Source organism: Chinchilla lanigera, unplaced genomic scaffold (genome assembly GCF_000276665.1).
Source record: "Chinchilla lanigera isolate Chin_1 unplaced genomic scaffold, ChiLan1.0 scaffold00051, whole genome shotgun sequence".
Taxonomy (NCBI): domain Eukaryota; kingdom Metazoa; phylum Chordata; class Mammalia; order Rodentia; family Chinchillidae; genus Chinchilla; species Chinchilla lanigera.
Window position 1 is genome coordinate 12902014 of NW_004955452.1, and position 13553 is coordinate 12915566.

The 13553-nt window shown below is 48.4% G+C and overlaps 1 protein-coding gene across 2 annotated transcripts; it reads left to right on the top strand.

Moving 5' to 3' along the window:
• The first annotated feature begins 750 nt into the window (after nt 1-750).
• Gja4 (gap junction protein, alpha 4, 37kDa) lies at nt 751-3324 on the top strand. 2 transcript variants are annotated; one of them, XM_005395125.1, is made up of 2 exons: nt 751-831; nt 1842-3324. In XM_005395125.1, the coding sequence occupies exon 2, from the start codon at nt 1859-1861 to the stop codon at nt 2858-2860; it is 1002 nt and encodes a 333-aa protein (XP_005395182.1). In that variant the 5' UTR covers nt 751-831; nt 1842-1858; the 3' UTR covers nt 2861-3324. The 2 variants fall into 2 exon arrangements, with proteins under 2 accessions (XP_005395182.1, XP_013374896.1); XM_013519442.1 differs by having other exon boundaries at nt 760-831; nt 1777-3324.
• Nucleotides 3325-13553: the final 10229 nt, after the last annotated feature.

Genomic DNA, 13553 nt, shown 5'->3' on the forward strand with positions numbered 1-13553 from the left:
GTGGTCTCCCTGGCTACTGGCTCGGTCCTCCTTAATCTCATTAATGAGCATCTACCCACTGAGTCCCAAATGAGTGCCTATCCTCTGCCTAGTCCTTTGATTTCCTGCGGTGTCCCCTCCCGCGTAGAGGCACGAGAATGGGGCCCAAGCCAAAGGTCAGGAGGTCCCCCTGGGCCTCAAGAAGTCCAGGAAATTATTTGGTAACCTCTGACTGCGTAGCCGATGACTGAGAAGCCGATGACTGAGAAGCCGATGATTGAGAGTTCTGGAAGGTCACCAGCCAGGTGGAGACCCCAGCTCCACCGCCCACGCTATCACGCGTGGTGGGTGACCCTCTCTCCCACTGTGGGTCCCAGTCCTACTAACCCTGTCCTGGCGCACCACCGCCGCCGCATCCCCGCTACCCACCCCTCAAACCCCTCAGGCCAGTAGCTGATACCCGCAGGCTTTAGCTATAACCCTTTCACATGCAGCCACCCCGAAAGATCGGGGCCTGGGACAGCTCCCTTTCCGTTTCCAAGAAGCTGAGGCAGGAGTTTACCGTCTGGAATAAGGACGGAGAGAGAGCAAAGGGAAGGGGCGTCTCAGCCCGCCAGGGGACCCCACCTCCCAGGGTCACCTCCCGGAGTGGGTTCAGGGCATCTGCACCTCCTGTCCCCGTCCCGCCTCCCTCCAGCGCCCGCCTCCTCCCCGCGGCGTTTCCTGCCCCCACCCCGCCCCTCGGCGTTATTTAAGGCGCCCCCCTGCCGCCTGGCGCGGTCCAGCAGGGCTCCGGCGGGCGCCGCTCGGCGGTCGTCCTCTCCTCCCCCGGGCCGGCCAGGCGGGCAGGCGGTGAGTCGGGTGGAGGGCGGGTAGTTGGGTAGTTGCTTCGGGGCGCACGCGGGTAAAAGAGTCACACCGGCAGGCAACGTAGTTCCCTTTTCCTTGGTCTTTACAGGAGGGGAGGCAGAGGGCCCGAGGTCGTTGCAGATCCAAGTCCCCAGGTGCCAGAGGGCACCAGGTAGTTGAACCCGCGTCTGGTTCCAGGTCCTGCTTCAGACAGCTTTGCTCCCGGGAAGAAGCGTCTTCCCGCTCCACTCTTCCCACCTTCCTTCCCGCTAAATGTCCCCGGAACTGTGTGTCTGTGCCTCCACCCCGCAGTGACAATTTCCTCCAAGAGTCTGGAATTTGGCAGCAACTGTTTGGGGAGGGGGCAGCCCCAAGTGTGCCTACTCAGGCCGCAGGTGGCCATCACCGTGGACAGGTGCAGCTCAGCAGGACGCTGCCTTCGGCTTCTCAAATACTGCGCTCCACCCCCAGCCCGCCCACACAGCAAGCCCAAGGGTTAGAGCGAGGCCAGCTGGGTGAGATAGGGTGGGAGCCGGGGCCTGAGGCTTTGAGCCCCCTGAGAACCGGGAGATAACACCTCTCCTCTGCTACTGTCTGGGAGTGGCCAGCCTTGGGCAGGAGGAAGGCCACGCATGGCTGTATGACTGGATTCGTTCCTCCAGTTGTCTGTTCCCATAGGCAAAGGAGCCTCCGTGCAGTCCAGATCTCCATGGGCTGCAGTCACCCTGGGGCTCAGAGGGGACGAGAGGGCACAACTATGTGACTAGACAGGGACCCTAGCTGCCCTGTAGCCTTCCACTGAGGGAGGTAAGATGAGGGCACACAAACAGCTGAGGGGCCAAGAGCCAAAGCTCAGCTTTGGGTCCTGACTCCCTGCTGAGCTTGGGTCTCCTCGCAGGGGGGATGGGCATGGCAGATAACGCCCCACCCCGCCCCCCACCTCCCCAGCCTGCAGGTTTGTTGCTAGGACAAAGTGAGGAGTGCCCTGCTGACACAACTCTGTCCCCCTGCAGACGGACGCCCGGGAGCCATGGGTGACTGGGGCTTCCTTGAGAAGCTGCTGGACCAGGTCCAGGAGCACTCGACCGTGGTGGGCAAGATCTGGCTGACAGTGCTCTTTATCTTCCGCATCCTCATCCTGGGCCTGGCAGGCGAGTCGGTGTGGGGCGATGAGCAGTCAGATTTTGAGTGTAACACGGCCCAGCCTGGCTGCGCCAATGTCTGCTATGACCAGGCTTTCCCCATCTCCCACATCCGCTACTGGGTGCTGCAGTTCCTCTTCGTCAGCACGCCCACCCTGGTCTACCTGGGCCACGTCATTTACCTGTCCCGGCGAGAGGAGCGACTGCGGCAGAAGGAGGGAGAGCTGCGGGCCCTGCCAGCCAAAGACCCACAAGTGGAAAGGGCGCTGGCGGCCGTGGAACGTCAGATGGCCAAGATCTCCGTGGCAGAGGACGGTCGCCTGCGGATCCGCGGTGCACTGATGGGCACCTACGTGGCCAGTGTGCTGTGTAAGAGCTTGCTGGAGGCCGGCTTCCTCTATGGCCAGTGGCGTCTCTATGGCTGGACCATGGAGCCAGTGTACGTGTGCCAGCGTGCGCCCTGCCCACACCTGGTGGACTGCTTTGTCTCCCGGCCCACGGAGAAGACCATCTTCATCATCTTCATGCTGGTGGTTGGACTCATCTCCCTGGTACTCAACCTGCTGGAGCTGGTGCACCTGCTGTGCCGCTGCCTCAGTCGGGGGATGAGGGCGCAGCAGGGCCAGGATGCACCCCCAGCCCAGGCCACATCCTCAGACTCTTACCCTGACCAGGTCTTCTTCTACCTCCCTGTGGGCGAGGGGCCCTCGTCCCCGCCGTGCCCCACCTACAGTGGGCTCTCGTCCACTGAGCAGAACTGGGCCAACTTGACCACAGAGGAGAGGCTGGCTTCTTCCAGGGGCCCTCTCTTCCTGGACCCACCCCCGCAGAGTGGCCAGAAAAACTCCAGTCGCCCCAGTAGCTCTGCTTCCAAAAAGCAGTATGTGTAGGGGCCTTGGGCTTCTGTCACTCAGCAGAGGTGTCCCAAGAGGCTGTCAGGCTGCCCCCTCCTGGAAGGCTGCACAGAGGTAACTGGACTGAGGGAGCAGCTAATTGCTGGCCAAAGGGCCTCCTGGTGGTGGCTCTGGAACACTAGGGACCTTCCTGGGGACCATCAGGCACTATGGCTTTCTCTCCAGACAGGGCCCTCTCGGGCTACTCTTGACCAGGGGTTGCAGGATCATTTCCACCTGATCTGGAGGGATCCAGGCCGACTTACCCCCACTGTTATGGAAGAGTCGCCTCTGCCCACGTTGTCCTCACATCCTCTCCTCACGGGAAAAGACTGCAGGATCAGCCTTGGGCACGGAGACAGAGCCCTGCCAGGCCCACCCTGCCCCGAGGACTGGTGTTTTCATCACTCCTTCCTAGTTCCATTGTTCGTGCTTCTAAAATAAACAGCACTTGATCACAAGTGAGGTGCTTATTGATGCCGCCATGATGTGCCTCAGGGCAGTGTTGGGGAGACAGTTATTTTGTCCAGGCTCCCTTTTTCTTTCAGTCCTGCATAGCCCATCATTGGTCCCTGCAGCCCCAGCTCAAGCTCCAACATGGGGCCTGTCAGCAGCTGAGTCCTAACCGTTTCACCTTTTGAAATGTTACTGCCTGTTTTCTTTCCACCTGGGACCCTGCTAATCAACTTGCTCGTTCATTAGTGGCCAGAGTAGTGTCCCTTCCCCCATCTGTCCCCCGGAATGTGCTCCCTTACTAGACACAGACAAGGCCAACAGAGTCCAGTTCAGATACACCCCATGTACCCTGCAGCCACCCCAACTAGCCATGGGCCCGTTGGGGGTGCAGAAGGGAGGTTTCGTTCACTTGTCCTCCCTACCTGGGCCCTTTCTAGTCTGCCCACCATAAGGAGCAATTCAAGGGTCCGCATCACAGCTCCTGTCCGTGTATCTGAAACTGAGGGAGAACAGACAAAGGCAGTCTGCAGTGTCTTCCTTTACACTGGCAAGCCCCGCAGTCCCTCAAACACCAGTGGCTCTGGAAAAGGCAAAGCTGTGATGCAGAAGAAAGAGTACAGTGAACTTTGGCCTTGGAAGGTCCTGGCCGGGAGCCAATCATTTCACCTCTCTGTCTGTTCTCCCATCAGTAAATGCCTGCTTCCCAAGTGATGAGAAACAGGCAGGTCCCTGAGCGCTGCCAGGGAATCACTTTCATTCCCCACAGCCCAGCCCAGTGTGAGCTCAGCCTAAGGGGTGGGGTTAGAATGGACAGAAAGGAAGTAGTTCACACCTTGGGAGGGCATGGCTCCAGGAGGCTGAGGCCCTCTTCTGAGGGAGCCCCCAGGCAGGTGAGAGCCCCGAGGTGGTGGTCTCCTGGAGCCAGCCCTACTAGAAAGCCCTGAGAGGCTGTATTTCTGGTATTCCCTACCCGTCCTAGCTGGGAAAGGTGGAAGGAGAAAGGTTAAGTGAGAGAAGAGGGGATCCTTCCTCTCCCCACAACTCGCCCGCCCTCAGCTTGGTGTGGGGCTGAAGGTCAGTGTGGCTGGGCATTTGAAGCGACCTAGACTGGGGGCCCCCACACACACAAGGGCAAATGGGCTGGGGCTTCACGGTAAGACCAGTGTAGTTGGGTGGGGTCCGACGGTTTGGGAAGGAACAGCGCGTTATGGAGATTGTGCAGCGGAAGCGGCTGTGAACTCCACCTCACCTGTCTTACTTTGCTAGAGCCGCCGTACCAAAGTACCAAAAGCTGGGTGGCTAAAACACCAGAAATGTATTTTCTCTTAGTTCTGCAGGCTGCAGAGTCCAAGATCAAAGCATGAGAAGGGCTGGTTCCCCCAGGGGCTCTGAGGGGGACTGTTCCATGCAGCTATCCTGGCTTCTGGGAGATTTCTGGCCATCCTTTCCTTTCCTTTCCTTTGCTTCTAGAAGCTTCATCTCCACCTCCGCCTCTGTCTTCACATGACATCCTCCTTGGATGCATGTCTGTCTTGTGTCCAAATTTCTCCTTTTCATAAGGACAGTAGTCTTATTGGATTTGGACCAGGGATTTAAAATGAAAGACCTTATTCCCAAATAAGGTTACCCTCTGAGGTACTGGGAATGAGGACTTCAGTGGCAGGGGGCATAGTTCATCTCATCCCCACCCTACCGGCCCCTACTCCCAACTCCTCTCTCAGAGGCTGAGGGGAATGCGAGGTATAGGATAGACCCCGCGTCTCTGGCGGGCAGGGCCTGGGTACAACCCAGCAGGTTTCCGTCTTGCTCCTTCCTCTGCTTCCTTTCTCCTATCAGCCTGTTCCTGACCGTTACCAAGGCCTACGCTGGGCTCTCAGCCGCAGAGCATCTGTAGCCCTTCATTTAGGAGACGCGGCTCCTGCCTCCTTGCCCCTCATGCTCACTTGGTGATGGTTCTTTCCATTCTCCACGCCTCAGTTTCCCCACTGAAACAAAGGGATTGGGTGCAAAGCAGGGCCATTTGGTATGAGGATCACTGTGTGGGGATTTGTCTCTACTCACTGGTTTGAAGCTCATGACTGATACAATATTTTTCATGAATCAGAAGAGATTCAAGGTTATTTCTGTAAAAAGATCGATTCCAGTCACTCGAATTTGCATTGCCTTCCTGAGTAGGAAAGAGAGGTGCAGGGTTACACGGAGGGCGCTGGGAGTTTTGCATAGCCTAAGGTCATCTTATCTGTGACTGCGCATAAACAAAGCAACTGGCTCTGGGTGACATCAAGACTTCTTCCCAGCCTAACACAGGGGTCATGAGTGGCTGGGCTGGTGACCTTCCACCACTGATCTCCAGTGCCTGGGGGTGGGGGTGCTTTATTTCCTTTTCACACCAGCCTCAGCTTCTGGCTTGCAGGAAGCGGTGTCCATCGCAGAATTGCCCAAACCCCTTTTTCCACCTTTAAGCTTCTCTTATAAACCTTGGTTCTGATGCCAGGAAGCCACACGACACTCCGCTGTCCGGTCCTTCAAGTCAGGCACTGCAGCCGCATGCAGATGGCCCCCTGGAACTGGCACTCTCCCCCTTCCTCCAGCTGACCCCAATTCCCAGAGGTCTCTGGCCAACCTGCAGTTCACCTGCTTTCCTTTTTTTCTTTTTGGTTTTGTTTTTTTTCCGGTACTGGGAATCGAACTCACGACCTTGTACTTGCCAGGCAGGCGCTATGCCACTGAGCTAAATCCCCAGCGCCTCTACTTTCCTTTTAACATGAGCCAACCTATGTGCTGGATGTGATGGCCCAGGTGATCAGAATGCAAATGATCACCTCTTGCCCCGAAACTTCTACCTCTATTAATCCAAGCTAGGACTATACCCATTTTTGTATTTTCTTCTCTTTTTCATATGTGGATTTTTTTTCAGATTTTAAAGGCAATGCATGATCATTGTAGACAGTGGATTCTACCATTCAGGGGTAACAGCTGTTAACTGTCAGAAGTCATTCCTTCTAGCCCTCTTCCCTGCGTACATTTAACTAAAGTCTGAGTAAAAGTGTCAGCAATTTTGTGTTCTGTTTCTTTCATTTTACATTTAATCACAAGCCTTTTCCCCACATTATTATCTTTGGAGACATCACTTAATGGCTATATAATAAGTCTCTATCATTAGCTTTTTTTGGAAAGGGGGTTAAGATAGGGTCTTGATGTGTAGTACAGGCTGGCCTTGAACTCACGGTGATCCTCCTGTCTCAGCAGACTCCTGAGTCTGGGATTACGGGTGTGCACCACCACAACCAGCCTATCGTTAGCTTCTCAACTGTGACCTCAATATTGAATTTTTAACATGTTTACAACTAGTGAGCTTCTATAATAAATTGTACTGTGATGTAGACGCCTGTACATACACATTCTCCAAATGTGTGTTTCCTTAAAATAATGATATTCCAAGAAGTAAAATTACTGGGTTAAAAGGTATGAAATTTTAAATTAAGAGAAATTTAGGGGCTTTTTTCATCAGATTGTGAAAGTGATTCATTGTAGATAACCCAGAAACATAGAAAAATGCAAGCTATTTACAAGAAATGAAAGTATGATACCAACTGCCTCCAAGTGGGGTGAAAAAGGGCTGACCCTAAACAGCCCCCCTCCTTCCTAGCAGAGGTGCCCCCCCCCCCCGTGGAAGGACAGTAGTGACTCCCTAGAGAGGACAAAACAGAGTTTCAGGACAGGCAGACGTGTGCATGAGAATAAGAGCTCGGCAAAAATACAGCAGAATTAAATGGGAGTTTACATACCGAATGGTGAGACTTCGGTTCCCCACTCCATTTGATTCCCAGAACACTGGTTGCTGAATAAAGCTAAAGAAAGAGGCTGACCCTGCCTGGCGATCCTGGAAGCCTCCCTTGAGGATGAGGGCTACAAATCCTGAGGGACAAGGAAGACAAGCCAGGAAGAAGTGGGAGCAGCATTCCAGGCAGAAGGAATAGCATTTTCCACAGCTCTGAAGAGGAAGAAAAAGGGGCTTGAAATTCTCGGTTCCCAGGATTGGTTTGCGGATTTTCTTTTTCTTTTTCAGACAGGGTTTCACTATGCAGTTCAAGCTGGCCTTGAACTCACTTTGTAAGGCAGGCTAGCCTTAAACTTGAAGCAATCCTCCTGCCTCAGCCTCCCTGGCGCTAGGATTACAGGTGTGCACCACCACAACTAGCTTGTCCAGGGTTGTTTTTGATTTGTATAGCCAAATAGCTGTCCAGCAATTATATGTTCAGTAGCATCCTATGAAAGTGCTCCTTTCAAGGCACTCACAACAGTATTATCATAATTTTTCTTTTGCTTATTAATTATTAAACAGCAAGAGAAATGATGTCACCTCTTAGGAGGTAAGCTCTTGATTACTAATGGGAGTAGAAATTTTAACATACACTTCTTCAGCCAGCAGTATACTTCTTCTGCAATTTTTAGGCTCATATCAGGTTTTAGTGTTTTCAGATCAATTCGTATAAGCTCTTTACAGAAATAGTACAATGGTATGAATGTTTGCATCGCCCCTCCCCCACTCACATGTTGAAACTGTAACACCAAAAGCGATGGTATTATGGTATTAGGAGGTAGGGTCTTTGGGAGGTGATTAGGTCATAAAGATAGATCCTTCCTGAATGGGAATAGTGCCTTTATCAAAGAGATCTGAGACCTCTCACCTCTTCTGCCATGCCAGGGCAGGCAAAAAGTGCCATGTAAGAGAAATAGGCCCTTACTAGCCACTGAATTTCTCAGTGTTTTGATCTTGTACCTTCTAACCTCCAGGACTGAAAAGAAATAAATAGAAGTTTGTGTTTTGTTTCTAAGCCACCTACTTCCTGGCATTCTGTTATAGTAGACCAAATGAACTAATACAGAGAGACTATCAAAAATATATGTCATGTTGTCTGTAGAAGTTTTTAGTTTCTATGTAGTCAAATGTATCAATTTACCCTTCTAATAATTTTATGCATTAGCACACTTTACATTAATTTCAGCACTGGGCCGGGGATTTAGCTCAGCAGCACAGTGCCTGCCTGGCAAGTACAAGGTCGTGAGTTCGATTCCCGGTACCGGAAAAAAAAAAACACCAAACATATGTTAATTTCAGCATCTAAGGTGAAGTGATAACTTCATCCCCCAAAATAACCCACACTTCCAGCAGGACTTACTAGATAACACTTTCTACCAACCTGTGATATCAGCAATACCCTAATTACATTTTTGTGCCAAAAAAGTCTCTTTCTAGACTTCCTATAATTCTGCTCCATTGATTTATCATTTCATACAGTACTTCTGGCATTTTCGTTTGTATAGCTTTGTAATACATCTTAATAACTACCTGGCAGAATATATTCACCTTTTATTACTTTTAGTTTTCTCAAAAATCCTGGAAGCTAGGTATACACATATATTCTCCAGGAAGATGTTTGGGAGTCTTTTTGTTGGACTCTTTTAGACTCAAAAGAAAAGACAAGCTGGGCATGGTGGCACACACCTGTAATGCCAGCACTCGAGAGGCTGAGGCAGGAGGATCACTGCAAGTTCGAGACCAACCTGGGCTACAAAGTGAGCTCAAGGCCAGCCTGAACTTCACAGCAAGACCCTGTCTCAAAAAGACCAAAAAAGAAAAAAAAAAAGAAAGAAAGAAAAGAGAAGATGTAAAGATACAGGGACTTGAGGGGGTGGTCCTCAAGGAAACAGCCAGATGCCCCTCAGTGAATGTCTTGGGTAGCAAGTCCTGATCTCTCACCAAGCAGCTCTTATTTTCCATTTTTGCCCATTAAATTTTTAATTCCCTTAGTACACTAGTTAGGACCTCCAATACTGTACAATGTTTTATTTTTATTGTTTTTAACATACGCTATTTTTACAGCAACTTTAGTTTGTTTGTCTTTTGGTACCAGGAATCGAACTCAGGACCTTGCACTTGCCAAGCAGGCGCTGTGCTGCTGAGCTATATCCCTGGCCCATTCTAGAGCAATTTTAGATCCACACAAAACTGAGCAAAAGATAGAGATTTCCCTTAGAGCCCCTACCACTAAAGTGAACAAGGTCGGCATTGTCAACAGCTCCCACCAAGAGAATGTATCTGTTATGACTGATGAGCCTGTATTCATACTACATCATCACTGAAAGTCCATACTTTACATTAGGATCCACTTTGCTCAAATCAGTGACCTGATTTTTTGGTTTCCTTTGGGGTTTTTATTGCTTTTTTTTTTTGGTGCTGGGAATTGAACTTAGGGTCTTGTGTATGCTAGGCAAGTTCTCTACCATTGAGCTATATTTTCAGCCCTCAGGAACTTTTCTTAAATATGAGCACACAGCTGAGGGTCACAGGCATTTGAGAAAAGCATTTTACATGGAAGGGTCTGAAATAAACAATAAACTTCTCCAGAGGGAAGAGAAATTCTGTGTGAAGAACACTTTTTTAAATTATTTCTTTATTCAGAGAGGTAAAAGAGAGTACTGCATCCATGAAATAAGAAAGAGATAAGACTCTAAAAAAGAAATACTGGCAGAGAACAAAAAGCCAAGTTACTTCAAAGTAAAAACATGATGGAATTGAACATGATTGAAAGACAGTTAAACAACGCCCCCAGAAACTACAGTAAAAGCCAAAAATAAAGACATTGGGAAAGATTTTTTTAAAAAATCAGAGGACTGGTCCAGGAGGCCCAACTAACAGGAGTTCCAAAAAAAGGGAACAGAAAAAGTGATGTAAGTAATCAAGGAAATTCAGTACTTTGTAGGTTGAGAGGGCCAATGATGGCACAACCCAGTGGATGAGTGTGGGTCCATGCTATTGAAGAGTCTCAGAACCCCAGACAAAGAGCTGCGTGGCTACAAATTTCCAGAGAAAGAGTACAGTGCCACAGTCTCAAGAAGCAGAGAGACATTAGACTTTGTAGCAACACTGGAAGCTGCAAGACAATGGAACAATGCCCTTAAAATTTCAACATGATTTTCAGCCTGGAATTCTATACTTAGTTCTGCAATTGTTTTAATAATAACATTCCTTGAAGAGATTAACAAATTTGCCTGTAAAGCCAGCTGGACCCAGTGCCTTTTTAATGTCATTCTTCAAAATTTTTTTCGCAGTCTTCAATCACAATTTGCCTATTCAAATTTCCTTCCTCATGAATTTAACAGTAATTTATATTTCCTCACCCCAAAAATACCCCATGCCTATTGGAATTAAGTGTTCAGTCAGCCTTATCTAATTACATCATATATCCTCATTTTGTTTATACTTCAACTTTATAAGAGCCCTAAATAAAGTTGTTCCTTGGCTTCTGTGTGTGCCATGTGGATATGTTTTGTAATCAGGATTATGCTACCTTGGAAATATAATTGGAAAGCTTTCCAACTAAACCCCCTGAGCCTTTTACAAGTGAGCTGCCACTAAGCAATTACTAAGCATGAGCTTATGTAACTGGGAATTAGGACAAAAAAAGCAACAAATGTGACAACTGCACTTACATCTGCAATTAAATGTCATCACATCCACTTCAGCTCATTGACCCAACTGACAAGAACCATCCTTTTAAATCGGGATTCTGTCACCCAGAGAGTTAGTCACTCCTAGCTTTGACTGATTGATCCTTCAGCTGATAAACCTAAGAAGCTTAATGCAACTGAATGGCATTCCTTGGTGGGGATGACTCTGCTTCCTTGGCCTGGACGTTTGAGGACTTGGTTAACCGCAAATACTATTTCTAAAAGGTCATATCCCTTTCTCCACCTCACACCACATGATAGGAGGCCGCAAAGTGTCCAACACTGTGGAAGACTTGGTTGTTTGCGGGATTTGCTGAGTTTAGGAAATCTCCATCAGTCCGGGTCAAGATGACCCAGAGGAATTTCTAAAGCCAGAAACAGGAACTCTCTAGAGGAGGGAGGATGAGCCCAGGGTGAAGAATGAGAGCTGGCTGACATAGGAAACCAAATCCAGCACAGGATCCATAAAGCTTCCAAGTAGAGCTGCCTAGGAATGCATGTACCAGGAAATATGGGTTCATTAAAGTCTGTAGAATTAAACTGAGCTGAACTCAGAAATTCTGACAGAGCTCACAAAGAACCTTTAGGATTAGAGGTGCAAATGCCAGGCTTTAACCATGGAATGAACAGCCTCAGTTCATGGTGGTCAGTCTTTGCCAAGGACAGAGCTTAGTACACCCCAGAGCCCATGATGGTTTCCCGGGAGGCTCTAGAGTGACTCTCAAAGGATGGAGCAGATAACAGCAGGGTGTTTCAGAGCCAGATACACCTGAAACAGACAATGAGGAAACAGAACCAAGACAGAACTTTTCCAACCAGGCCATAACATCAAAAGGAGTTTTGACATTTTTTTGTCTTTTTTTTTTTTTTTGTCTTTCTTTGTTTTTTGGTTTTTCTTTTTTGGTTTTTCTCCAGTACCGGGAACCAAACTCACGACCTTGTGCTTGCCAGGCAGGCGCTTTGCCGCTGAGCTAAATCCCCAGCCCCTTTTTTGTCTTTCTTGAGACAGGGTCTCGCTATGCAGCTCAGGCTGGACTTGAACTCACTTTGTAGCCCAGGCTGGTCTCGAACTCGCAGTGATCCTCCTGCCTCAGCCTCAAGTACAGGGATTACAGGTGTGTGGCACCATGCCCAGCCATACCAACATTTTTGCAGCTCTGTTTATTCCTTACTATTTAGTATACCAAAAGCCTCAAAGTATGAAAGAAGCGCAAGCTTTGCATTATCTGCACATCTTTAAAAAGAACCAAAAAACTGGACGATAATTTTGATATTTGAGGTTTCTAGATTTCACTCACTAGACCAAGAGTTCCCTGAGAGCCTGGACTGTGTATCCCCAGTGCCCAGAATCAAACCCTACAAAGAACAACCATTGTCTGATGCAGGAAAATGGGTTTATCGAAGTTTGTGGACTTAACTTGAACTCAGCTCAGAGCTGGGGCTATCTGGCTAGCATGCACAAAGCCCTGGGTTTGATTAGCACTGAAAAAAAGGAATTGTTTTGTTGGTGGTTTTTTGTTTGTTTGTTTGTTTTTGTTTTTGTTTTTCTCCGGTACCGGGAACCGAACTCATGACCTTGCGCTTGCCAGGCAGGCACTTTGCCGGTGAGCTAAATCCCCAGCCCCTGTTGGTGGGTTTTTGTTTTTTTGGGTTCTTTTGGGTTTTTTTTTTCCAGTACTGGGAATTGAACTCACAACCTTGCACTTGCCAGGCAGGCGCTGTGCCACTGAGCTAAATCCCCAGCCCCTGTTGGTTTTTGTTATTGTTTGGTTGGACTTCTTGTGGGTTTTTGTTTGGTTTTGGTTTTTTTGAGACAAGGCCCTGCTGTATGGTTCAGGCTGGCCATGAGCTCAAAATGATCCTCCTGCCTCAGCCTCCTGAGGGCTGGGATTACAGGCCTGCGCCACCATGCCCAACACTTTTTTTTTTTTTCACACTTTAAGAAATTTTTTTCTAAAAAATAATCAACCTGAACCCAGAGAAAATATATTTAAAAATAAAAGTAACTGATGTATGCTACAACATTTATGAAAATATTATGCTAAGTAAAGGAAGACAACCACAAAGACCAAATACTGTATAATTCCATTTGCATTAAATATCCAGAACAGGAAAATCTATAGAGACAGAAAATAGGTTAGTGGTTACCTAGGGGTGGGAGCTCGGGGGAGAATGGAGAGTGACTGCTAATGGGTCTGGGCTTTCTTTCTGGGGCAGTAAAAATGCTTTAAAATTGATTGTGATAATGGTTGCACGGCTCTGCGCATATACGAAGAACCATTAAACTGTATACACTGTAAATAATGAATTGTATGGTATGTGAATTACATCACATCAAAGCTGTAATTTTAAATGAAAGCAAAGCAGACATTTTCAAACAAGGAAAAACTTAGGGAATTCATTACCAGCAGACCTGCGCTACAAGATATGTTAAAGAAAACTCTTCAGCCAAAGTAACATGATACAAATGGAAATTTTAATCTATATGAATGAATAAAGACAGCAAAAACAGTAAATATGTGAGTAAAAATAAAGCACTTTTCAAAATCTCGTTAAAATATAATTGATTTAGTCAGACATGAAGGCACACACCTGTAATCCCAGCACTAGGGAGGCTGAGGCAGGAGGATTGCTTTGAGTTTGAGGTCAGCCTGGGCTACAAAGTGAGTTGAAGGCTGGCCTGAACTGCATAGTGAGACCCTGTCTCAAAAAGACAAAA

What these genes read in the sequence shown, in the direction of transcription:
- Gja4 (XM_005395125.1), top strand. Translation starts at nt 1,859, where the DNA reads ATGGGTGACTGGGGCTTCCTTGAGAAGCTGCTGGACCAGGTCCAGGAG.